Genomic DNA, 25,228 nt, shown 5'->3' with positions numbered 1-25,228 from the left:
TGAGGGAATGAATCCTGACTTTCCCGTTCGCGAACGAGTCAACGAGTGAACTGCCTTCCTTTCCCCCGTGCGCGCATCAACGGATCGGTCAGTGAAGGTGTTGCGTCTCCCTCCTGGCGTGACCTATGTAAGCCAGAATGTGGATTGACGATTTGCCAAGGAAAGAAAGAACCATTCACTGAAACACTACTTTTTATGCTTTGGTTTCTCCAAAGTTGTTTGGTTAGCTAACGGCTAACTTTATTGCATGAAGGGATGCGCCGTTATGCAACAACGGGAAGATTATGCTTCTCTTTGGGTCATCTTGATTTTATAACACTTATAGTAGTTTTTAAATAACGTGTATGCATATATACGCCTGAATATTGTTATCCAATATATCTACTGCAATTTCACATTAGATTGCTGGTTTGAAATGTACTTTTATTATTATTTTAATAAACATTTATGTTCAAACTTGTCTGGTGTTATATTCCTTGTTTTTACTATATTCGCTAATTAAAACAAAAATCTGACATTTGGCTAACTGCTTTACATGACGATATGTATGTGTTTTACGTTGTTATATGAGTTGGAGTCCCCCTAAATAACAAATGTCGGCATAGCGGATTTTTTTCAACCTTTTATTCAAACACATTCGGTATAATAACACCATCCACTACAATCCAACAAATACAAAATTAAAACATCAATGTCGGCATAATGTGTGTCGGCTGGCATAGTATCGCGAACAAACCTGAAAATTGTGGTGTACCTAATAGAGTGTCCGAGTGACGTCACAGATCAGACAGCCAATCAGGAAGTGGCCTGTTATTAGGTACACCTGAAAATGGCGGTGTACCTAATGGAGTGTCCAAGTGACGTCATAGATCCAACAGCCAATCAGGAGGTGGCCTGTTATTAGGTACACCTGAAAATGGCAGTGTACCTAATAAAGTGTCCAAGTGACGTCACAGGTCAGACAGCCAATCAGGATGTGGCCTGTTATTAGGTACACCTGAAAATGGCGGCGTACCTAATGGAGTGTCCGAGTGAGGTCACAGATCAACCAGCCAATCAGAAAGTGGGGGTGAGGGCGGGTGTGGCACTTTGCACTTAAACCAGGGGTGTCGACCTCCAGTCCTCGAGAGGCCGCGTTCCAATATGTTTTCCAAGTTACCCTCGTTAAAAACACCTGCGGGAAAAGATTTAGCCCCTTTCACGTTCTGCAGTAGCTAAAACTTTTCACGCAGGTGCGCTTAACGAGGGAATCACACGGACACTCCATTAGGTACACCGCCATTTTCAAGTGTACCTAATAACAGGCCACTTTATTAGGGAAATATCATGGTCAAAGGTCACAGGTGTCAAACTCTAGTCCTCAGGGCCGCGTTCCAATATGTTTTCCAAAGTTACCCTCGTTAAAAACACCTGCGTGAAAACTTTTAGCCACTTTCACGTTCTGCAGGAGCTAAAACTTTTCACGCAGGTGCGCTTAACGAGGGAATCACACGGACACTCCATTAGGTACACCGCCATTTTCAAGTGTACCTAATAACAGGCCACTTTATTAGGGAAATATCATGGTCAAAGGTCACAGGTGTCAAACTCTAGTCCTCGGGGCCGCGTTCCAATATGTTTTCCAAAGTTACCCTCGTTAAAAACACCTGCGTGAAAAGTTTTAGCCACTTTCACGTTCTGCAGGAGCTAAAACTTTTCACGCAGGTGCGCTTAACGAGGGAATCCCACGGACACTCCATTAGGTACACCGCCATTTTCAAGTGTACCTAATAACAGGCCACTTTATTAGGGAAATATCATGGTCAAAGGTCACAGGTGTCAAGCTCTAGTCCTCAGGGCCGCGTTCCAATATGTTGTCCAAAGTTACCCTCGTTAAAAACACCTGCGTGAAAAGTTTTAGCCACTTTCACGTTCTGCAGGAGCTAAAACTTTTCACGCAGGTGCGCTTAACGAGGGAATCACACGGACACTCCATTAGGTACACCGCCATTTTCAAGTGTACCTAATAACAGGCCACTTTATTAGGGAAATATCATGGTCAAAGGTCACAGGTGTCAAACTCTAGTCCTCAGGGCCGCGTTCCAATATGTTTTCCAAAGTTACCCTCGTTAAAAACACCTGCGTGAAAAATTTTAGCCACTTTCACGTTCTGCAGGAGCTAAAACTTTTCCCGCAGGTGCGCTTAACGAGGGAATCACACGGACACTCCATTAGGTACACCGCCATTTTCAAGTGTACCTAATAACAGGCCACTTTATTAGGGAAATATCATGGTCAAAGGTCACAGGTGTCAAGCTCTAGTCCTCGGGGCCGCGTTCCAATATGTTTCCAAGTTACCCTCGTTAAGCGCACCTGCGTGAAAAGTTTTTGGTCACTTTCACGTTCTGCAGGAGCTAAAACTTTTCACGCAGGTGCACTTAACGAGGGAATCACACGGACACTCCATTAGGTACACCTCCATTTTCAAGTGTACCTAATAACAGGCCACTTTATTAGGGAAATATCATGGTCAAAGGTCACACGTGTCAAGCTCTAGTCTGCAGGAGCTAAAACTTTTCACGCAGGTGCACTAATGACCTCATGAGTTTGACATCAGTGCTATAGATGGTTAATTTTTTTTTAATGAAAACAAAAATAGCTTTACATACTAACCATAGTTCAGTGAATGTCGTGTCATGAGGTTGAAATGACTTCCACACATTTTTCTTTTTTTTTTATTTGCAATAAATCACTTTCTTTGTTGCATGAAACATCACCAGCACAACTCAGCAGAAAAAAAATGCACCTGAAAGCAAGTTAACAACTCACACACACGTACACACACAGAGAAAAAAATCAATAATTAAAAAAAAAAACTGAAAATTTTTATTAATAAATCATACCAGAACAACCAAATATGGGATATCTATTCGTTACTGTGTGAGAGACAACAAGAAACGCAGAAGGGGAACAGAGATGATTGTGTCTTGTAGAATCATATTAAAATATTCTCAACTGTCTGCTATCCGAGCTTGCTTGTGATTTCTTACTTCATATAAAGGACTGTTGTTAAAAATAAACTTTTCCAGTCAGGCCTCCAGTTGTGAGAGCTTCACTTCCAGGAAGTCGCTGTAGAAAAATACTTGGAAGTGTTTTGGACTCAACGACACCTTAACGCTACACTTAACCGTTTTCTACTCATTGGACTGTGACAGAACTGGCATCAAATTTAAACATACCATAATTATTCCAAGCTTATGTGGCTCTGAAAAGTGGAGCCGGTGTGAATGTACAATGCTTTTTTTTGTTTTGTTACCACAGCATGCAGCACGGATAACATGCTTAACACTCCACGCACGCTTACACAAATCTGAAAGCACGCACGCACCATTTTTACAATCCAGCATCTCAGGCTCGGCCACGCCTGAATTTATTGTTATTTTGACTGAGCTGCGACCGCCTTTGGCTGAGTTGGGAGGTTACATAGATGAGCAGTGTTAGGGTCCATTGGGAAACAAGGTACAGTCACAAACTGGAAGGGCTTTGCAATCACCAGAGGTCGGGCGAGGGGTCAGCGTGGCATCCTCAGGTTTAGTGCATCGGACAAATAAGGCTTCACCTTCAAAAAGGGAACAGATGCAGCAAAGAGGGGCACACAGGGACCAGCCACAAAAAAGAAATGTCAACACAAAGCCAAAAACATGCTGACACTGCAGCTTTGAGTTGATACAATCTCAGGTACAAATTGGCAAAAAAATCTCATTTTTGTCCGATTATGAGGCAGCTAATATCGGCTAATTAAATTAACTTTACAATTAATCGGTCAGGCCCCAATAAGAAAAATGGGAAAATTAAAATTAACTTTTTTTTTTTTCAAGCTATCTTTTTAGACTCAATCTGCTCTTTTGCTCAACATTAATTTTCTGAATTCCTCAAGTAACAAATCCAAGCGTTCCCACGCAACCAGGAAGCAGCACCGAGTGTACAAACCATCTCTTTCAAAAGGCATGCACGCACGCACAGGGAAGCCAGCGCAAAAAAAATTCCAAAACCAACAAAACATCGCGCACGGGAAGCTCGTGCCACATGCAGAACGCAACTCACACAGACACAAACAAAACCCAACAATAAAAACAAAACATCCCATCGCGGAACATGAAGGCACTATCGCAAGCAAAGTGACTCCGAGTACAAAGTGTGACAACATCCAAGACTGCTCCTCATAGTCAAATGATTGTGAATAACATTTAGATCATACTTAATTTCATGTAAAATACTAGCCAAAATAATTTATATTTTTTTAAAGTGATCAATTGGTTAATTATTTGGTAAAGTGTTCAATAAATTATTTTTTTTATTAAAGTATTAAATTAATTGGTTAAGTATCAACTCCATCCATCCATTTTGAAATTCCTCAGCTATGAAAGCATTGAATTTTTACTAAATCAAACACGGCAGTATTTTTTTGTCCTGAACTTTTGACTGTGATAAAGACGTGCTGACTTCTTGTGACTTGTTGTCCTCTTTGCTAACAAGCAAAGTGAGCAGCGTTGCTTCCGCGCTTATCTGCCGCCATGTCTGCACTTAGCTATCAGTGTTTAAGTGGCTTTTTTTTTTTTGGTGGTACAAACCGGCCAAGGACGTTGCAAAACGAGGAGTGGGGGACAATCTGGCTCACAGAGTGCACACACAAACAGCAACGCGCCCACATCCACATGCTGCCATGCCCGCTTGCACCAAACTCCCGCCACTCCAGGCAGTAAAAAAAAAAAAGATCCATCCCTTCAGAAATCCACGGGGTCCTCATCCACCGAGGCGGCGACGGGCTTCCGAACGGGCGTCCCATCGCTCTCGGGCTGGGCCTGCGGCGCTCTGCCCGCCGGGCCCGACGTGAGCTCGGTGGGCGGGTAGAAGTCGTCGTCGAAGCCGCAGAAGCCTTCGTCCACGCCTTGGTCGTAACGCTGGTAGGTGGAAGCGTGCGCCTCGTTCTCCCGAGCCGTGATCTCCAAGGTGCTGTTCCACATGCCGTAGCCGAAGTAGATGAGCACGCCTGTCGGGGAGACACAAAGAGCGGGCAATCCTCGCGTTTCCTGAAGGACAAAGAAACATCTTCTTGCTCAACTCACCTACAAGGCACCATATGGAGAATCGTATCCAGGTGATGGCCGACAGTTTGAGCATGAGGTAGATGTTGACCAGCATGGCGGAGGCGGGCACGAAGGGCACGCAGGGCGCCATGTAGGGCAGCCGCTTGGGGTTCTCCGGCTGTTGCACGATGATGACCACCAGCAGGGCCAGCAGCACCACCAACAAGATCAGGAGGAGCACAGCCCACCAGCGACCTTCCTCGATGCTGCTCGCGCCTGGACAGTGGATGCAAAATGACTTTTGAAATCCAAAAGAGCCAAACAATGTCTCCATTCAAGATGTCTCTACTCACCGAATATGATAAAGGCGCAGAAAGCGAACATGAAGACAAAGAGCAGCAGCACACACACGGTGACGGTCTTCCCCGTGGCGACGGTGGGCCGGTCCATCTTCCCCGGAAGACCCAGTCGAATCCTCAGGGTGTAGTAGCGGGGCCCCAGGAGTTTCTTGAGCCGGCGCGTGGCTCCGCCTTCCGACTCCTCGGCCTCGATGCCGCTGCCCATGTCCACGGTGCCGTAGTTGGGGTGGCCGGCGGCGTAGGCGTTCTTGTCGGGTTTGCCGATCAGCATCTCGTTGTCGCCTAGGGACGGCAGGTTCTTGGCACCGCACGTGTTGGTGGGCTCATCCGGGTCGTCGCGGCCCGGCGAGCAGGCGTCCTTCTCGCACTCGGCCAGGACGCCTTCCTTCCTCTTGACGTTTTGTTCCTCAGACAGGAAGTTGACGAAGCCGTGGATGTCGCCCTCGGGCTGGTATCGCAGAAGGAGCACGCACAGGCTCACCTACACAAGGACACGGAGGAACCCATCACGAAATGCGCGTGGCACCAAATGCATCGCTCATCCTAGCCAAATTAGCTTCTTGTACCCACCAGCGTGTAAGCCAGCAGCGTGCCGATGGACATCATCTCGATGAGATCTCGGAGGCTGACCAGCAGGGACAAAAACGCAGCCAGGAAGCCCGACACCACGCAAGCCACGGCGGGGGTCTCTGTGTAGGAAGACACGCGGGCCAAGAACCTGTGCGCAATCACGCACATAGTCAACATTTGAGAAGTTTGAGAGGTCTGAAAAACAATACGGGGACTGACTTGAAGAGCAGGCCGTCGCCCGCCATGGCGTAGATGACCCTGGGCATGGGGAAGAGCGAGCCCAGCAGCGAAACCGTGAGCCCGGCAATGGAGCCCACCGCCACGATGTACTTGGCGAACATGCAGCCGTGCATGGCGAACATCTCCATCAAGGGGGCGTCGGCGTCGATCTGGTCGTAGGGGACCATCAGGGTCAGGATGACGGACACCTGCCGGCAACACCGGACCGACCAAATTAATTATCAAGCAATCTAACAACAATGTGAAAAATGGAAATAAAATGGAAACATAAAAACACAGCTATGAAAATGGCCCCCTAGATGAGGGGTGGCCAGCGGGGTGGGCCTGCCTGTCCTGGCCACCTTGTAGTGCCGCCCCTGGTCATCCTGCTAACACGGTTACAAAAGAGCAATTCATCAAGCATGTGGACAAGGGCGGTGCCATAACATTGTGCTGGATGCAGTGAACTGGATTTGCCGCAGCATTGGCCCCTTCTTATTCTGAGGCAGCCGTTGCCCCTGGCAACCGTCATCCGACGTGTCAGAGTCACAAACTCAGACAGTTGTAGCATAAAGGCCGGCAGGCTGTAGGTGCGCGGTTTCCACGGCAACCTACCGACACGTACGCCGTCAGACACGTGACCAGCGAGGCGGTGATGGCGTACGGAATGGACGTGTTGGGACTTTTGGCTTCCTCTCCCGTCGTGGCGATGATGTCAAAGCCGATGAAGGCGTAGAAGCACGTGGCGGCGCCTTGCATCACCTGCGGCGACAAGCAAACCAGACGGATTCCTTTTTTTTTTTGCACAAACAAACAAGCCGTAAATAATTGACGTACCCCCGACCAGCCGAAAGGCAAGAACCTGCCGTGGTCCCAGTTCTCCCCGTTGACAAAGAAGAGCCCGGCCACCATCAAGAAGAGCCACACCAGCAGGTTGATGACGTTCAGCACGTTGTTGAAGCCCACAGAGTTCTTCACACCCAGCGCCACGATGACAGTCACCAGCAGCGCGATCACCAGCGCCAGCAGGTCCGGATACGACTGCTCTCCTTTACCTGATCGCAAAAACACACATTAGATTTTTTTTATGGTGCTGCTTTTCAACAGTACGGCAGGTGTTCCAGTCAATGTTTGCCGCCGATACCGAGCCGCAGCGCAAACAAGAGCCGGGCCGAGGTCGGGTGATGCGATACGCGTGTTGCCAGGCGACCGGCCCGCCACACGACGGATGGCACATCCTTCAGTTTTGCAATTAAAAAACACGAAGTTGTCTGACCATCTGGGAAATGATCGTGGCTGTCTTCTAATAGCCTCCTTGCGTGCTATTGTGCTGCCGAGGCAAAGCGTAAATAATGAGTATATATTAGGATGTAACCGACTCTCACCAAAGCCGTTGAGGGTTCCGATGTGCTTGATCATGAAGCCGCTGATGCTGTGATTGGCCAGCGAGTCGGCCATGCTGCTGAGCGCCGAGGCGCCCGCCGCCGTGCCGATCAGGTACTCCAGGATCAGGTTCCAGCCGATGAAGAAGGCCACGCACTCGCCCACCGTCACGTAGCTGTACGTGTAGGCCGAGCCGGTGGTCTTTGGCACACGGACGCCGAACTCGGCGTAGCACACTCCTGCCGCACGGAGCTGAAGGTTATCGTGATCCGATCGACGCCTAGGATGGCGACTCTCTTACCGGACAAGATGGAGGCCACAGCGGCGATGATGAAGGACACGATGACGCCGGGGCCCGCCATCTCTTTGGCCACCAGGCCCGACACCACGTACATCCCCGTGCCCACGCAGCTGCCCACGCCGAGCGACACCAGGTCCACGGTGGACAGCACGCGGGCCAGCCGGGTGCCGTGTGGGCCCGTGCCTGACGTTGCTGAGTCCAGCATGGACTCCACGGGCTTGGTCCTCAAGACGCGTGACGTAAAGGTGTGCCACATGGCGCCCCATTGGACCCGGCGGGGGTCCAGCTTGACTGTCAAGCCGCTCATGCCCAAAATTTCTAGTCCAGGAAGAAAGTTGTCTTTGACGGGTGGATGTTGGGGGATGTCACTCTCGGTCTCGTCTTGGTTCACTGGAGTCTTGGTCTCCGCATGGTGAGAGATGACCTGAAAAAAATACACACACATTTATTAAATAAAATAAAAAAAATCTCCAAAAGTTTTTTAGTATGCAAAAGAACTCAATCTGGTGTCAGGCGTCTCAATACAATAATGTGCACCTGATGCTTGCGGTTGGAAAAAAAAAGAGAAGAGGGCTATTCGTTCCAAATTGCACGTGCGGTCTCCTCTTTTCACTTGACCTCACACAGTTTGGTGAGCAAACACTCGAGTGAGGAGCAGCACGTGCTCGTCGCCACTCGGCTGTAATATCAACCACTCCGCCCGTGATTGCTGTTCCCGTTTGAGTGCACCAATTTGTTTGCCTGCCATAAAAACATTTTCAAGGCCAGAGTGGCATTTTTCATTCAAATGGTTGAGCGTTGAGGACTAGCAGGGAATTTTCAGCAAATAACCTGTGCCCTCCCTGAGAGAGGAAGACACTGGGGGGAGGCTTTTGTACCTTGCTTGTAAATGGCACTTTTGTTTATCTTTGGGACATAATCCTCCCGCCGCTCTTTTGGCTTATGGCAAGGCCAACCTTTATCTTCACTGTTAGCAAAGCAGGAAGCAGATGGAACACCTGCCTGTTGCCCGCCCGCGCCACTTTTGTCTTGCTTTGTTTGGCCCACGCTGGACTGTTCAAACACATGCGAACAAACACATGCATGCACAAACACACAGACAGACACGTTTGTGAGTGTGCATGAAGTGGATGGCATTAGCCTTTAGCTGACGTCAATGCTAAGCGCAGACAATGGGATGGAGGTGGGTAGCCAGAGAACCAATAAAGGTGCGTGTGTGTGTTCACAGTAGGGGAAAAATGCAGCAGTGTGAGATGTGTCCTGCAACGTTAGCAAGCTAGGCTCCATAGACCAGAAAGTGCACTCTGATGTCAGGATGTCTTCGGGGACTGTGTGAGGGTGTGTGTGTGTGTGTGTATGTGTGCGCAATCTGCCGTTTCTAAATTTGTCTGTTACATAATCCTCGGCTTCCACTCCCTCATGTTTGTTTTTCTCACTTCCTCATCATCAAATGTGATGATGACATTCTGATCAATAATAATAAAAGTAGTAATAAAAATAATAAATTAAAAAACCCTCCTCCTGGCTTTAATCCCTTGTTTCATGACGTCAGATTTAAAACCCAGACAGCATCAACTGTTACTATAGCGTAGCATGACAGCCACCAGCCAAGCCAATAAATACCCCAAATCATAGAACTTGTGTTTTATTCAATTTGGGCAAAATATATATCGCAAAAAAAGTTGAGTTGACCCCTTTTTGATCCAACAAAAGTTATTTAAGAATGCATGCTTTTCTGTATGGCAAATTAAAATTCAAACCCTGAACATCAGTACTGTGAGTCAGACTACGGCACCGATTTCTTTTCTTTAGATGAGCACCTGTGGCTTTTCGTGGGTGTGCGATGGGGGGGTTGCAGACGTCTAAAGAGCAAGAGCGAAAGAGAGAAAAGGAGAGGGAGAGAGGGAGGGAGGGGGGGGCGCCGTAACCATGTCATGAGGGATTAGCCCACTTCTGCACTGTGACACATGGTCACGTGGATCCTATAAGGACGCGATCGCTAAAGGTATTGCGACATGGATGCAACTTACCCACGTGCAAAAAAAGGTTCCACCCTTGTTTTGCCGCACTCCAATGCCGCCTCACTGCGCCTTCTGTCCGGTCAAGGTGAGGAGATCGTATACGGATGCTGCTGATGGTGGTGAGGACAAAAACACGCCCGCTGCAGCATCACCTTCAGCCGTTTCCCCACGCGCGTGTTGTGCGCCGGCCGGGTGAAAAGCACAACAGCGGGTGAGGTAAAGGGAAAGAAAAAGTGAAAATTTGCTGGGAGAGGAGAAAGAGGAGGAAGTGAACGGGGGGGACTCACTGCGGCATGGCTGGATGAGACGATGCCCGCATCAGCAGCAGCATCTCTGGGCTGGAGGAAGAGGAGAGAGGAGGGGGAGGAGGAGGGGAGGAGGAGGAGTGCATTGGGAGGGGACGATGATGCAAAAAGCTTTAAATCATTCACGAAGCTGCGCGTGGATGTGCGTGTTTTTTTTTTTTTTTTTCATTCGCTGTTGCAGATGAGGTGATTTGCGCGCTCGTAAACGCATGTACGCGCGCCGGCGGGCTTTATTTTGGCCGCCGATTGTTTGCCGGCGAGCGGATCGACGGCAAGGATGACTTGGACGCGCGACGAGAAACTTTACGCGAGGGAGGGGCGGGGGCGAAGGAAAAAAAGCGACCGATTGCGGAGCGGATCTGGAGCGAGGCCTCGAGCCACATCCGATTTTTAAACTTAGCAAATCAGCCGGGGTCATGAAATAAAATCCACCCATCCATGATCCAAACCGCTTAATTTAATTTAAATTTAAATGACTCATCACCCGAGAAGGAAAGAAGAGGCCTTAATCCAAAGAATACCACATCACGGCCATATGATTGAAGTCTCTTGAACGATCAATATGATCACACGTGTAGCCGTGGCAACAAACAACCTGCCCGGTGAATGCTAAAGGTCACGGATGGGGAGTGGCAACATTTTTTGCTTTGAGCGGCTTACGCCTGACCGATGTTTATTTAATGGCATCAAGTGACTAAAGGACGTTCATTGGCAAAGGCAGCAGCCGTCAGAGTCCTCAGTGGCTTTTCTCATCAAATAATCATCACATGGATGAGATATGATCGCCCATTCAAGCCACAGACAGACAGTCAATAGACATTCGTTATTAGCGAGAAACCAAAATGAGAAATTGTAATAGGGAAAAAAAAGCAGACCAAGTAATAAATTATAATAATGAGTATAAAGTGGATAAATGCTTTCACACAATAAACGTACCAACAGCAAATAAAGACTTACAAACCTATTAATGACTTCAGCAATAATTCAAAACACAAATTAGCATGGAGCACGTTAGCCGTGCGCTCGCTCCCACTACGGCGGTGACGCGCTCAACGTCGCGTGTGGAGACTGGCGAGCCCTGATGTGCCCTTGGCGAAGAGACAGCTGTGCGACCTGAGTGCCACTACCCATAATGCAATGCTGTCTGATGTGGTCACCGGGCCACAGGGCATTGCTGACCCTTCGCGGAACCGGCATACATCAGCTCTGTGTGTGTGTCCAATGTGATCTACACTTGCATGCTTTCTTCTGGATCACAAAGCACGGCCTGTTCACGCAAAAGGAATGCCTTCATCAATCTAATTAGATTAAGTTGATCATATTTCCAAAATGGCACGATGGTTCCAATTTCTTCTAGCTCTTCTATTTAAAATGTCGTTTGACCTGCTTAACAGAAAATTTTGTGAAATTAAAAAAAAAAAGATGACTATGTTTACATTTCTATTGGCTCGTGTGTAGACGATTAAAACAAATCAGAGACATTTGAGTGCGGCTCCTCTTTTAAGTGGAAGCAATTAAAAATTCAGTTATAGTAGAGGTTGACATTTGCACCTCGCCTGCGGCATGTTTTATTTAACACTGTTCGTGCCTTCCTCCTCCATTTTGTCATCATATTTGTTGCATTTCTTTAATATTCTGCTGAAACATCGGCAACTTAGTCGCGAGTCTTGCCTGTTTTCCCAGCTGAGCACCCAGCAACTCGCAAAATATGGCAGAGAAGCTGTTTACCCATCCAGGAAATCCAAGGTCAGCAGACGTGACTCATTGTACGCAGCAAAACACACGTCTCCGGTATGGCCATTTGCACGTGGGAGGCGTCCGGGGAGTCTGCTGGCGGTCAGCGTGAGTCACAGAGATTAAAAGCTCCTGAAGGAACAACACTTCCACCTCAAACAACTGTTGGGAAGATGGCAGGAGAGCAGTCGCACTGTTAGCACTATGCTAACGCATAATGGCAAACGCCATAGATGGCTAACAATTTTTTACACATTGGAAATCCACTTGAAAGGCTGGTACCAAAAAATGTGAAGGAAGTGAAGTGATGTGAACACATTTCAGATATTCTGTATCCCCAACACTTCATTTTTTTCACAGTTTTTTTGTTTTGGTTTTTGGAAAAAAAAAAAAGAAAAGAAAAATGTGAATAATGCTGCAGCCACAAAATGTGGAAGAAGTGAAGTGATGTGAACACATCCCAGATGCACTGTATTCGCAACACTTCATTTTCACCACATTTTTTTTAAAATACATTTCCATTAATTCCATTAGAAAGACAACTCAATTCTGCCAGGTAAATATAATTTCATCCATTTGGGAGAAGAACAAGATGTGGAAGAAATGAAGTGATGTGGATACATTTTGGATGCACTCTATTCACAACACTTCATTTTCTCCACAATTATTTGTTTACGTTTTTCAATACAGTCACAAACAAAAATCAACATCGCAAAAAAATTTTCTTTTAGAGGGGGGGCATGAGTTTAATTCTCGCTCAGAGAAATATAAGATGAGTAGAATCATTTCCAGATTGTGTTGGCGTCCAATTGCAGGTTGGGCAAACGAGCAGCTGTCTGAATGCCGAGTCGCGTTCTCGGGCGGGGTCAAAGTTCACATTGGCAACAGATGATTTCCATTTCCTTTGTCTTACTCTTGACTTGTTGTCACATTCTTAACATGTGCACGCACTCACGGCCACTCCAAAGTTGGAGGATTACCTTTGGAAAAAGTCAGTTGCATGTTGTGCATTTTACAAATCTAATCAAGGGCGGTAGCCCAAGCAACTGATTGGATTACGCCGTGGCAGGAAGTGATTAACGTATCCCGCCAGGGGGGTCGGGTGACGGGAGCTCACCGGAAGCTGCCGGTCGCTCGCCGCTGTGTGCGTCTGAGTCATCCGGGACGATCTCGATTGGAAATGAAGTCGTGAAAGGCGGGCCTGTGGATGGGATGATCATAAATTAATAAACAAATAGATAAATAACCTCTCAGTCATGACAACAGACAATTATTATTTTTTTTAAACATGGGTGTTCTCTCAAAGAATTTTCTCCAAAGAGAACATTTGAAAGGCAACAAACGGCCTTTTATCAAACATTTTGGAAGACCACAAAAACAGGGAGAAGAGTGTGTGTTGAAAATAAGTAGGACAAAAGCGCTGTGAGACTTTTAGCCTTTGACCTTTGATATAAGAGGCCCCCCTCGGTTGGGACCGAAGGATGAAGGGCGGGCGGGATAACAGACATCGGGCCAAGATAAGCAAGACCACTGTGGTGCGGGCTCTCTTTATGTGTGTGCGTGCGCTCCCTGTACAACAAACATTGTCTGTTTCTTGTACACACAGTAGCAAAAAACAAGACGTTTTCAATTGGAACGAGGAGATAAAACCACTTCCTGAAATAAACACACTTACTCAGTTCTCCAACTTGCTGTACATTGGAGTTCTTATCTCCCACATGCTCGTTGTAACGCACTCCCCCACCTCCGGGAGCCTAGCCCACACTGTTTTCAGAGCCGCTCCCTGTCCTCCTGCATCCACAAACACATATGCGCCGCATTACATCCTCCCACACACCCGAAAAAACAACGACAAGCATGTTAAGGATGAGCGTGCGCTTGAGTCAACATGTCACCTGTGCAACTCTGCCAACAAGTTAAAATCAGTACCAATTCCTTGCACTTTTTTACGGGGGGTCAACGCTCAGATAGCTGCTTTAGAGTGGGCCTCGTTTGGATGAATTTATGGGAGCTGCTTACCGGGGTCAGCCTGCCGCTTGACTCCTCGTGGCCGTCCAGGTCGGCTTCCCCCGCTTGGACAGTGACCCACTTCACTTGGACCCAGCAGGACTGGGACGGTCAAACGGATCATCTCCTCTTGTGCCGGTACGGCTCGTGGCACTGCGGCTGGCTAGGGTGCCCAAGGAATGGTGCTTAACTTCACAAAGTCCTCTTTGGATTTTGAAGTGGCCTCTTTGAACAGGTCGGGGCTGGATTGATAGTCTGCTGACTGTTTGTGGGGCTTTTTTGTCTTTGATTGCCTTTATTGCTATTTTTGGCCTTTGAGCTAGCACTTTCTGCTCAATCACCATTCTTGTGAGTTCTTATTGGTCCAAACTGTCCAGGCTATGATCACTTCTTAACTGGCTGTTATGGGCCTCTGTCTTGACAGAGGAGACCAAGACAGCCAAGACAGAGGCCCTGCAAGGCCCCCCTGTAGCTGTGCCTGTGGCCTTGGCCCTGCAATGATCTTCAGTTGATTTAAACTGGCCTTGTTGGTCTCTTGGCATTGTTTTAACTTAGTGTAGCAAAGCATGATTGATGTTTGCTATTTCAGATTTCTTTAACTGTGCGGCACTCTTATGTTCTGTGAAGCACACTTGTTCTCCTACGTGTGTACCTTGTATTTTTATGACATCAAGTGAAATCCATCTTCAGAGAACTTTGATGCTTAAAGAAAGTTTCAAGATGCTAACGCTACTCGCGCAAGTCGACAGCGACCCGAAACGGCCCAAGAGGGAATTTGAATGTCTAATGCGACCTCGCCGCCAAATTGTCTGGATCAGCACGTCCTTGACATTATCACAAAGTGTTAAACATCAATTTGACAGACGATAAGAAAAAAAAAAAAATGTTTCCAAGAGATGAGTGTGTCAATTGTGCGTTGGTCATGTGGTGCTCTCCTGGAAAGTGTAGGAGAGCTGACAAGACGCCTGTTTGGAAGACGATGACAGCAACACATCAAGTACTTTTGCAACACTCACCTGCCTTGTCTTTGTCAAATATAAACATTTTAAAAACATTCAAAACATTTACACACGCATATAATTTTACAAATATAAGTATACATTTTAAAATGACCTTTTAATGGATTACTTTCTAAGAACACACCACAATAATCAATTGCTTGTTTATATTCTTGGTGAAATCAACAACAACAAAAAAGGCTTATTTCCACCACAAAATGGAATCAAAGCAGAAGAAAAATCTCAAAAGTCTCAAAAAGTCAGGTTAAGGTGGGAAGACCTTGACTTGGCCGTCAACCCGCTTTGATATATCTAGGACATCTTTGTATCAAGAAAAAGGAACAAGCTAACATTATTGGTATGCAATGTCACTGTAAAAGTTTCTTTTATCATCATTGTTGTCTTTTTTTCTTTCTTTTTTTTCCCACAAGGTACGCTCATCTGTTTCCAATAAGAAACCACCCGAGCCACTTTTATTTTTTTAAACTTCATGACAAGCGCCCTCCTGCCCTCTGGTGCTACCTTTGCACATACGGGACACCATTTTTGGATGTTCTCACGACAACCAGTTGACTAATGTATCCTGAAAACACATACAAGTTGGACAGACAAACAAAGTTACACAACTGTTGTCGACTGTAAAAGGAAGCATCAGCGAGCTTCCAGTCAAACGGTGACATAATGGCCCTCCCTTCGTATGAAAGAAACCTTGGGAAGGTTTCAAGAAGGCCTATCCTCCTCCTGTTCCCATCAAACCATGATTAGCCACAATATTGCAGGTGTCACTGACACAATAAACATGCCCCCTGCTTCGGATCTCTGCTGAAACAAAACAAAACTTTTTAAATGGTCATGAAAAGGGCCATTGATGTGCTTTAAACATTCACGTTTTGGATGCTTGGGGAGGAAGCTCCTTTGTTACATTTACGCTCAAGGTCTAAAATGATTTTGTTGTCACAAACCTGACATTTTACTGTCACCTAGTGGACAGCTGCGGGATTGCATGCTTTTAACAACAAGGAGAAAGGTGAGAGGTTAATTTCGAGTATTTTTACATTTACAGGGGGAGAAAAAAAGATACTAAGTAATTAGAATTAAGTTTTATTTTTCCCAGTATGGCGTAAAGTTTACATGTTTTTTTTTTTTTTTTTAAACACTCAGTCCTTATGACCAAATACACAGTTGAAGAAAATGTGGAACTGAACAACAGATATACTACACCACATGCAGATATGACACACAAGGATAGAATATTTGGAATGTCTCAATTGTAAACAGTACAGTCGGAAAGTCAAAAAAAAAAAAAGAGGCAGCAGCACTAAAGGAACCTATGCTATGGCATCCAAAGTCTAATAAAAGTAACAGTAAGATGCACCAATAGAGGCTTTGCAGCTGACGTCATCAAGCTACCCACATTAGCTTGGCGGCCATCATGGCGGTCAACTTTTCAGTGCCGGTCAACGACTCACACACGCTTTCTTGTTATATCTGCTGCTATTTGAGCTTAAGAATGCCGGATACCTGCTGTGCTGTTGGATGTAGCAATAGACGAGGCGATAAACCAAATCTTAGCTTCTATAGATTTCCGGCGAACATGAAAAAACGTGATAAATGGATCGCGGATATTCGTCGTGAACGATGGAAACCTACGATTTACACAAGGATATGCAATGAGGACTTCATATCAGGTATGTAAACAAACTATTCACCCCTGATTTGTTTCACAAAATGTGAAATAATACAATATGGGATGATACAAATATGATTGTTGAAAATGCTGGGTGCATTTTTAGAAAGGCAGCAAGAGCAGCAAGGCAGGGAATGGGATGATTTCTTCAGTTCACCCCCCCGTTTTTATTTTGTGTTTATTTTTTCATGATGCTTGAAAACGTTATCAATGTAAATATTGAATTATATTTATTGGTTAAGTTTTCAAGACAATCAGATGTGGCATCATGCAAAAATAAACAAATAATAAAAATGGTAGCAACTTGAACAGACAGGTACAGTATCTGAATGATTTCACTCTATTCAGTTTTTTAATATGTCAAGTTATGAAATGCCATTACAAAACAAATCGACGAGGTAATTATAAATATCTGGATATGAGCGTTCAGGCAGGTCGGCTGTTGCAAAATGCTCGGGCGATTTTAGCATGCTTCTCGGTAAAAGGTACGGATCCGTTGTGCCAACAAGGTTCAACTTCTCTCTGTGACGATTCTTGGAGTCTTCATCCAAATGCCTAACTTCGTTGGATAGCAAATCAGCCATAATTCGGAAGAAATCGGTGAAAACGTAGCGCAGAAATCAGACAATCCATACAAACACGTAGGAACGAGCTGACTAGTTGACCGCCAAGATGGCGGCATAACACAAAATCACGTGATAAAACCACGTGACTGCAAAGCCTCTATTGGCTTTAAAAACAAAACAAAAAAAACATTTTTGACAGTTGCCTGGCAAACTAACACTAAACCCTGAGAAAAACGACCATCTCTATCGTTACTGCTCATGGCAGAATATGAAACAGGTTTTAAGGGGTAAGAAGAAAAAAAAAAATAATTCTGGGATTCAGGGAGCAAACGTCACTAAAGCCTTTAAGGCGCAAGCGGTAGAACTTCCTAGCAAATTTGCATCAAAACCGTTAGCATCTTTCAATAAGGACAGTTGAGGCCTACAGGCTAGCAGGGATTAGGTTGTGCAAGACCCGCCTGACGCAGCATTTCCACAGTACGACAAGATACAACCTGAACCACCTTTGCATGCTTTGGTCCTCGAGCTACCTGGGGTTTCACCTATTTGAATTGCCCTGCACTTTGGGGGGGAAACTAGGCTGTTGCCCTTTTGTTTTGTCATCAGTAACATCAGTAATGTTTCTTTGTCTCAAACGGGGGGAAAAAAATCCTCGACTTGAACCATTAAATAGTACACTGCAGATATGCTGATTACATTTAAAAACCTAAACAAAACTTTTTTTTTTTTTTACTTTAAAATAGTATTTGACACGCAACATAAGAGGAGACGTTGAGAATATTTGCAGTTGGTGGAGAAACGATTGCAAGACATTCTCCCCATCGGTTCTGGCTTAGAAACGTAAACATTCGGCCAAGATCAGATAATCCACCGCGACAACAGTTCAACAGTAATATGGACATCTGACGAAGCACTCACCCCAAAACTATTCTACATACAAAACAGACTTAGCACTTTCCCTCCACCCACTACCTAAGATGATGAAAAAAATAATTATTATTATTTCGTTGACTGTGTTGCATGACCTCGCGAAGCGTTTGTTTGTTTGCCACGATGTCTAACTTCTAAATTATTACTTAGACAGGTTTCAATATTCCCCAAAAAAAGAAAGCCTATTATTTTAAACTGAAGAATTTTGATTTGTTCATAAATCTATGAACAGTCTTACATTGAACTTTCTTTTATGAAATAATAAAAGCCCAACATTTGGGCGAAATGTTCTGCTAGTTTCAGTGACTGCAGTCACTGGAGCCCAAATAGCAGGGTTTCCCCAAAAAAAAAAGGGAGGGGGGGGGGGGCTACCTCAATCCAGCACCACGGAGACACTCAAAGCAGAAATGTGTAGCGAGCGCAGGCAGCAAAAGGAGAGCTCGGCTTAATTGTTGGAGGTCGCTGCCTTAGTGCTCATCACCTGCTCTTCACCGAGAGCCTGTAACACTGTGACCTAGAACAAAACCAAAAAAAAACAGCATTATCAAGCTGCACTAGTGTCTTCCAAAAGACGTGCAAAACGGGATGAAAGAAACTCACAAAAAACTCTTCCCCATTCTGCATTTTCTTCTCAATTTCTTTGCCCAAATCGCCTTCGGGCAATCGAAGGTCATCTCTGGTATCGGCAGCTTCATCCATCAGGCTCAAAAAATCATCGTTTATACAGAGGACCTAGATATACGTCAATGCAAACATGGAAACTCAAAACAGAGGACATCTTTTTTCTTTTTTTTTTTATCACCTCAAAAAGTTGCATCCATTTTCTCAAGAGAATGGTAACCTTTTGCTGCATCATCCCAAAACAAAAACAATTTTGACAAATGAATGTCTGCAGGGGAGGAAATTATTCCTGAACCAACCTACTTGAATTTTTTTTTTTACCCATTCATGGTTTTTCCCCCCTTGCACTGATTCACAGCCCGAGAGGAACCAGTCAGGCAGACTTGTCAGCCAAGAGGCAACCCGTTTAGCAAGTTTGCTGTACATCACGTTCTCACAGAGGTGTGACACGCCCTCTTAGGAACAACAAGTTTGTCTAATATAACAAGCCCAAAAGAAAAAAACATCTTTACAGAAAACGCCCATTTACGTAGCAACATAAGTGACCACACACACAAAAACCATGGGCTAAGGATTTCAGAGGCCTCGAAAATCCTCCGGGACAAAGTCATTCCAAATAAAAAAATTTGCACTACCTAGCTATTTAACTTGAGCACTTCAGCAAGTTGAGGTTCTGGGAGTCACGTTGCCAACGTGCAGCAGACAGAGAATCCATAAACCTGTTTTCTGGGGTTGGTCACGTGACACCCACAAGTTTGGCATGCGTAATTGCGAGTTACATCTGCCGCCAGCAGAGGGCGACATTGCCCTGTCACCTGAGATTGACGATTTTGTTTAATTCTTACTCCGTAAGCGGTACTTGAACTACAATACTGTAGTTTTGATTTGTGCGGGGCACTCACATACTCTTGCAAAAGAAATGTTTGGGTTTAGATGTTCTTTCAAGACAAAACAGCTAATACCCAACCTAGCCAACATCCCACCTGGTATTCCTTCCTCTTCACATCGGGAACGTTCATGTTATGAGTAGATGGACAAAGATCTTCATACTTCTTGCCAGTGAAAATGTCAATTCCAACAAGATGGACCTATAAACATCATTTTTAAATATTAGCTTCTGGCACAAAGTTGTTGTGAGCATTGTGGGTGTTGGGGTCACGCATGACACTGACAGCTGACATTTGTGTTTTATTTACCTTGGCATGGCCGTGTTTGCCAGTCTTGGAGGTAGACATGTCAACAATCTTACAGGGATGCCCTTTAAGCATGACAAAGCCATTCTTCCTCAGGGAAGAGGCCTGCATAGGGAATGTGGCAGATGCCCCAGATTCGCCAGTCTCAAAATCTTCTTCCATGCTTATCTCGCTGTATGAACACAATGGGTGATCTTTTTAAAAGGTGAGATTAAAAATAATGCATAGCTTCCAACGAATAAAGTCTTATTTTATGATAGTCCTGATAAAGTCCCCAAAGAGACAGTGGTGTCGTTTTACGTCAGAAGAGCCGAAATGTGTGTTTAGTCGTATAAATGTGCCCATACTGTCGACCATAGGCCAAAAATAAGCGTTTTTTTCTTGTTTTAATTTTTAGGTATTGGTACCTGTGTAACCTCAAACAGCCGTCAATGGTCTTCATCTCAACGCAGGTATGCTTTAAAAACATCATTTTAAGACTTTTTTGCAAAGGTGTAATTGTGTATTCTTATCGTAATATCACGGGGGGCTATTGAGGAAGGTTTAAAATAAAGACGGCGTTGGAATGGCTGCTAGTCATTTTAGAAAAGGCACATTGACGGTTTTGCCACGGTGGCCCACACCCAAAAGACTTGACACGAGTTGCTAAATATTAGCTTTCCCAAAATGGAGTCTCTTCCGGGCCAAGTTACTCATTAACCGCACGGGGTATCTTGGCTATCTTTTTTTAAATTCACAAATAAGAGCAAAGACGTTCGTTTGTGGAGTGGCTCCACAAACAATGTGAACTTACCTTTGAGAACTACTGACGCCACAAGAAAAAAAGAACCCGGTTCGCCTGCGTAAAATATTTTATATGGCGGAAGTCCAGGTAACCGCTCACGTGATCAGTGTGCGATGGGTGGAGCCAATCACCTTTAAGCTCTCTGTCGAGCTCGTGACCATATTTGGGCAGATGACAAAAGAATGGCGTTTACGTTTTTTGCGTACCTGTAGCCGAATGTAGTCATTTTTTACACATTCATTCAATAAAATAGTCATTTGCGCTTCAGTTATTAATTCAAGTAAAAATGAGTGCATTCATTTTGGTTTTAATTTTGATTCCTTTATTTCATCAAATAATTGGTCAAACATGTTTTGTGTGTGCATTAAACATGACACAAGGAAACTGAGAAATAGACGTAATTGCACCTAAAATAATACCACAATGAGGTAGTACTAGTAATGTCATTAAGCAGGAAAAAATGCATATAATATTTCAGCATGGTTACAGTAAAAGAAACCTCACACACAAAAGATCACAATAATGAAGTAAATGCAAGGAAAGTAAATATCTTGTAAACAACAACGGAGCATACATTTCTATGAGAATAAGGAGGGAAAGTAATAATCTACAAAACTGTATCAGCACAAAAAGGTCAAACTACAACACGAAATCCCAATGGGTAAGAGAATTATCTAAACAGACAAAACAAGCCTTTTGAAAATCAAATGCGAATTAAGCCAAAATATCTCATGGAGAGAGGAAAAATAAACGGCGCAAGAATATGATGTAACATTATGAGAAGTACAAGTAGAACAAGGTGTAATGAGCAAAAATATAGTCACATTTTTATTACAATAATGTTGTGTGGTAAGGTCAAATTCTAGCTGTTAAGAGAAAAAACCTTTACGCCCCTTTTTTATGTGGCCCTGAGATTTCCTTTTAACGCTAATTCCTTTTAAAGCTCAAGACAGTAATACTGACAAGTTGGAGGTAAATTGAGAAGCTCCTCTCAAATCATCAAGTATTAACCTCCAGGTGGCGATAGAGGAACTGCTTGCGCATCAACAGCAGGTTTGCAAATACCGTAATGTAGGATGTAATCGTGCAAATGAAATTCTTCAGTTCTGGCAGCTTCCCACACTTGTTGCAGATTTCTCAACTGATTAATACCTTTCCAACTCTGAAATATGTTTTGCCAACCATTTGTCCACAAATGACTAACTTGCATACGCTTGGTCCCTCAAGCATGCGTCGCTGTTTTGAGCTGCTGCAATTCCATGTCGTCGCTCTTGGCGTCGTGCGGCGCCTTTTTGCCACCCGTTCGGAAAAGCTCGGCGATCTCCTCAAAGCTTTTGCCCTTGGTCTCTGGCACTCGCATGTACGTGAAGGCGGTGAAGGCGAAAAGCAGCGCAGCAAACAAGAGAAAGATGTACGCGCCCAGCCAGTTCTGAAAGGGAATTTAACAGTGAGGAGTCTCTCTTAAAAAGAAATACAATTGTCCAGACTACTACAGGCTCCTACCTGTATGTAGGAAAAGGTCATGCCTACGATGAAGTTGCTGGTCCAGTTGCAACAGCCGGCGAGGGCGATGGCCGCCGGCCGGGGCCCTTGGCTGAACAACTCGGCCACGATGAACCACGGAATGGGACCGGGCCCGATCTCAAAGAAGGCCACAAAAAGGAAAATGGCCGACATGCAAACGTAGCTCATCCAGGCGTACTCGCTCTGCAAGGTAAGACGATAACCCCGGTGGTATTGGAATCTCGTTCCCAGGGCACAATTGGACAAACCTGGAACTTGAGGCCGACTGTCATGGCGACGGCGCAGAAGCACATGCCGCCCAGGCCGGCCAGGGTCAGAGTGCGCCTGCCGGCCCGGTCCACCAGCACCACCTGGAACACACGAGTAGTGCAGATGTCATGTGTTACACATTTCTACACACAATATAGCTAGCTAGACAGATATGTAGCTCGATAAATAGCAACTCACCGACACCAGAGTGAAGATGATGTTTACGGCGCCCATGCCGATGGTGGCATAGACGGGTTGACTGACGCCGGCCCGAGTGAAGATTGCCGTGGAGTAGTAAAAGATCTTGAACAACAGAAAACGGACAGTTCATTGAAGTGATTCAAATGTAAAACTATAAAAACACTCACCGCGTTGATGCCCGACAGCTGCTGAGACAAGTGCATGGCGAGGGCCACAAAGAGCTGCCGCCTGTACACCGACGAGCAGATCTTGGGACAGACAGAAGACACGAGAGCTGTGTCAATATGCGGGGAAAAAGTGCACGGGGAAAAATTCCAATCGCGGTATACCAACCAGAGATGAGATGGAGACCCGAGGCACCTTGTCCACCTCCTCCTTCTCCCGCCTCATCTCCTCTAGATCGGCGGATGCGTCGTACGGCCCCTTTAGGCGATTCAGACCTGCCGCAAAGCGTGCCAAAGTAAAACTATTTATTTATTTATTTATTAAAAATCAGGTGTTTATTTGTTTCAAGTTTGTTTTGGGGTGACTAGAGTCCTTACGTACTTTCCTGAGCCTCTAGTTCTTTTCCCAGAAGGATATAGAGGTAGCGTGGGCTTTCGGGGCACAGGGGCAGAAGTAAAGACTGTAGAATGGCAGGGCTTCCCGACAACGCCAACAGCAACGGCCACATGTCGTCGTTACCCAGGATGAAGTCCAAGCCGATCACCTGCCCACGACATACGTGTTGCGATGAAGAAACATGGATGCGTGGCTCGGAACGCCCCCCCCCCCCCCTACCTGGCTGATGAAGATGCCAATGACAATAGCCAGCTGGTGTAAAGTCCCCAAGGCCCCTCGGTAAGCTTTGGGCGCTATCTCGCCGATGTACATGGGCACCAGGCCGGACGACAAACCTGAAAACACACACACATTAAAGTTTAAATTTAATATGACAGCCTGAGATGATGAGGTGATGCAGGGCGGCTCACCGCAGTAGAAACCCATGATGGCGCGGCCGACGATGACCATGATGTGAGCCCGCCACATCTTGCATAGTCCCATCAGGAGCCCGCTGGCCACGGCCAGCACGTTGATCATCAACATGCCCTTCACCCTGATATTCACACCAGACTTACTTCATTACAAAAAATATATCAAATAAAACCATTTGTTTGGACACTAACAATTTACTTTGTTGCTTCCTCACCTGCCTCTGAGATCTCCCACGAATCCCACCAGGAAGGAGGAGAACACGCCGCCGACGGGGAAGATGGCCACCGACAGGGACCAGTACATGAGCACGTCCGGATGGACCGGCTCTTGCGCGCCGTCTGCCCTTTGGCTGTCGTTGAGCGACATGGGCTCGGCTTCCACACCCAGCGAGCGTCCATAATGTCTCTCGATCACCTGGCGCGCAGAAATTTGCAAAGTCGTCAATGGTATCTTGTTAATCAAAACGTGAAGTTCTTAACAACAGCCAGACTTACTTTGAAGTGCTTTTTGAGCCACATACAGAAAAAGAGGCTGCAAAGCCACTGAATTTAGTTGATCAAACACACCAAAATCAGTAAATTAAGTAATTGCATTTTATTTTTATATTAGTTATATTTATTTTAATTGCTTCCTGAACAGCTTTCTCTAAGAAAAATGGTTTAGGTTTAAGAAAGAAATTATAAAAGCTCTATAAAGCAAATTTATTCAGGGCAAATATCATTTTTAGCGTACAGTATGTTGTGGGCCACTTAAAAATAGACAATGGGTCACAAAAGGCCCCTGAGCCACCGTTTTGACACCATTGTTACAAGTAAACAAAGTGCTAAGAAGCATATTGGATGTTGAAAATGTTTTTAAATGATATTTTCTAACTTTCAAACACAGGTGACAACTTAAGCTCGACTCACCCGCTGCGGGGCGTTAATGACTCCCACGCTGTAACCGTACTGCAGAGAGCCCAACACTGCCGTGAACACGGCCACCGCCAACGTGGTTGTCAGCTCCTGCAACAATGAATGAAATTGAAAGTAAATCCTTTTTTTTTTTTTTTTTACAAGACTATATGACTCACGATACGTAAATGTGAGTTTACCTTTCCCGGCTCCATAGTGTGTCACCCACCAGAGCTCTTCAGGTGGGGGGAGGGGGATCAATGACCAATGTCCAATGTGCATGCATGCTGCACAAAAGGACAGTCCAAACACAGCAACCCAAGAAAGAAATCATCCACGCACACATTTTTTTTTTTTACCCCAATATATGCAAATAAATGGCCATTTAACATTTGTAACATCTTGTGTTCATTAGTGATAACTGCATTTTTATGGATATTAGGAGTAAACCCCCAAAGGTACACTTGAAATTTGTACTAGCCAGCATCGCATGAAAAACAATGGATTAAGTGTCAATAAAATTGTTACTTTTTTTAAAATTAATACAAGTGGCGAAATTCCACATTTCAGTAGCTGACTCAATCACTCCATCTGGTTAATGATACACTCACAAGGTGACCAAAGTCTGACACTTACATTTCT

General features: G+C 45.3%; 3 protein-coding genes across 7 annotated transcripts; all 3 read right to left on the bottom strand.

Moving 5' to 3' along the window:
• Positions 1–4,492: 4,492 nt before the first annotated feature.
• On the bottom strand, positions 4,493–13,734 carry slc7a14a (solute carrier family 7 member 14a). 5 transcript variants are annotated; one of them, XM_037241211.1, is made up of 14 exons: positions 13,634–13,734; positions 13,076–13,159; positions 10,207–10,257; positions 9,929–10,071; positions 8,777–8,951; positions 7,899–8,322; positions 7,600–7,836; positions 7,052–7,269; positions 6,830–6,976; positions 6,215–6,423; positions 5,996–6,143; positions 5,420–5,906; positions 5,106–5,342; positions 4,493–5,029 (listed from the first exon to the last, which is right to left on the bottom strand). In XM_037241211.1, exons 6-14 carry the CDS (start codon positions 8,203–8,205, stop codon positions 4,764–4,766), a joined length of 2,256 nt encoding a protein of 751 aa, XP_037097106.1. In that variant the 5' UTR covers positions 8,206–8,322; positions 8,777–8,951; positions 9,929–10,071; positions 10,207–10,257; positions 13,076–13,159; positions 13,634–13,734; the 3' UTR covers positions 4,493–4,763. The 5 variants fall into 5 exon arrangements, with proteins under 5 accessions (XP_037097106.1, XP_037097105.1, XP_037097107.1 ...); XM_037241210.1 differs by lacking the exons at positions 13,076–13,159; positions 13,634–13,734 and adding an exon at positions 8,436–8,639 and having other exon boundaries at positions 10,207–12,252; XM_037241212.1 differs by lacking the exons at positions 13,076–13,159; positions 13,634–13,734 and adding an exon at positions 8,522–8,639 and having other exon boundaries at positions 10,207–12,252.
• A 4,136-nt stretch (positions 13,735–17,870) lies between these two features.
• eif5a2 (eukaryotic translation initiation factor 5A2) lies at positions 17,871–20,805 on the bottom strand. Its single transcript, XM_037241431.1, has 6 exons — positions 20,754–20,805; positions 19,964–20,132; positions 19,751–19,855; positions 18,747–18,878; positions 18,381–18,660; positions 17,871–18,339 (listed from the first exon to the last, which is right to left on the bottom strand). Exons 2-5 carry the CDS (start codon positions 20,120–20,122, stop codon positions 18,592–18,594), a joined length of 465 nt encoding a protein of 154 aa, XP_037097326.1. The 5' UTR covers positions 20,123–20,132; positions 20,754–20,805; the 3' UTR covers positions 17,871–18,339; positions 18,381–18,591.
• Positions 20,806–21,043: 238 nt separating this feature from the next.
• slc2a2 (solute carrier family 2 member 2) lies at positions 21,044–24,891 on the bottom strand. Its single transcript, XM_037241291.1, has 12 exons — positions 24,787–24,891; positions 24,602–24,697; positions 23,908–24,107; positions 23,690–23,814; positions 23,499–23,614; positions 23,265–23,427; positions 23,052–23,158; positions 22,886–22,966; positions 22,716–22,820; positions 22,517–22,618; positions 22,248–22,451; positions 21,044–22,173 (listed from the first exon to the last, which is right to left on the bottom strand). The coding sequence occupies exons 1-12, from the start codon at positions 24,799–24,801 to the stop codon at positions 21,967–21,969; spliced, it is 1,521 nt and encodes a 506-aa protein (XP_037097186.1). The 5' UTR covers positions 24,802–24,891; the 3' UTR covers positions 21,044–21,966.
• Between the last annotated feature and the right edge of the window lie 337 nt (positions 24,892–25,228).

Source organism: Syngnathus acus, chromosome 22 (genome assembly GCF_901709675.1).
Source record: "Syngnathus acus chromosome 22, fSynAcu1.2, whole genome shotgun sequence".
Lineage (NCBI taxonomy): Eukaryota > Metazoa > Chordata > Actinopteri > Syngnathiformes > Syngnathidae > Syngnathus > Syngnathus acus.
Note: the sequence above shows the minus strand (reverse complement) of the source record. Positions and strands in the feature narration are given on the sequence as shown.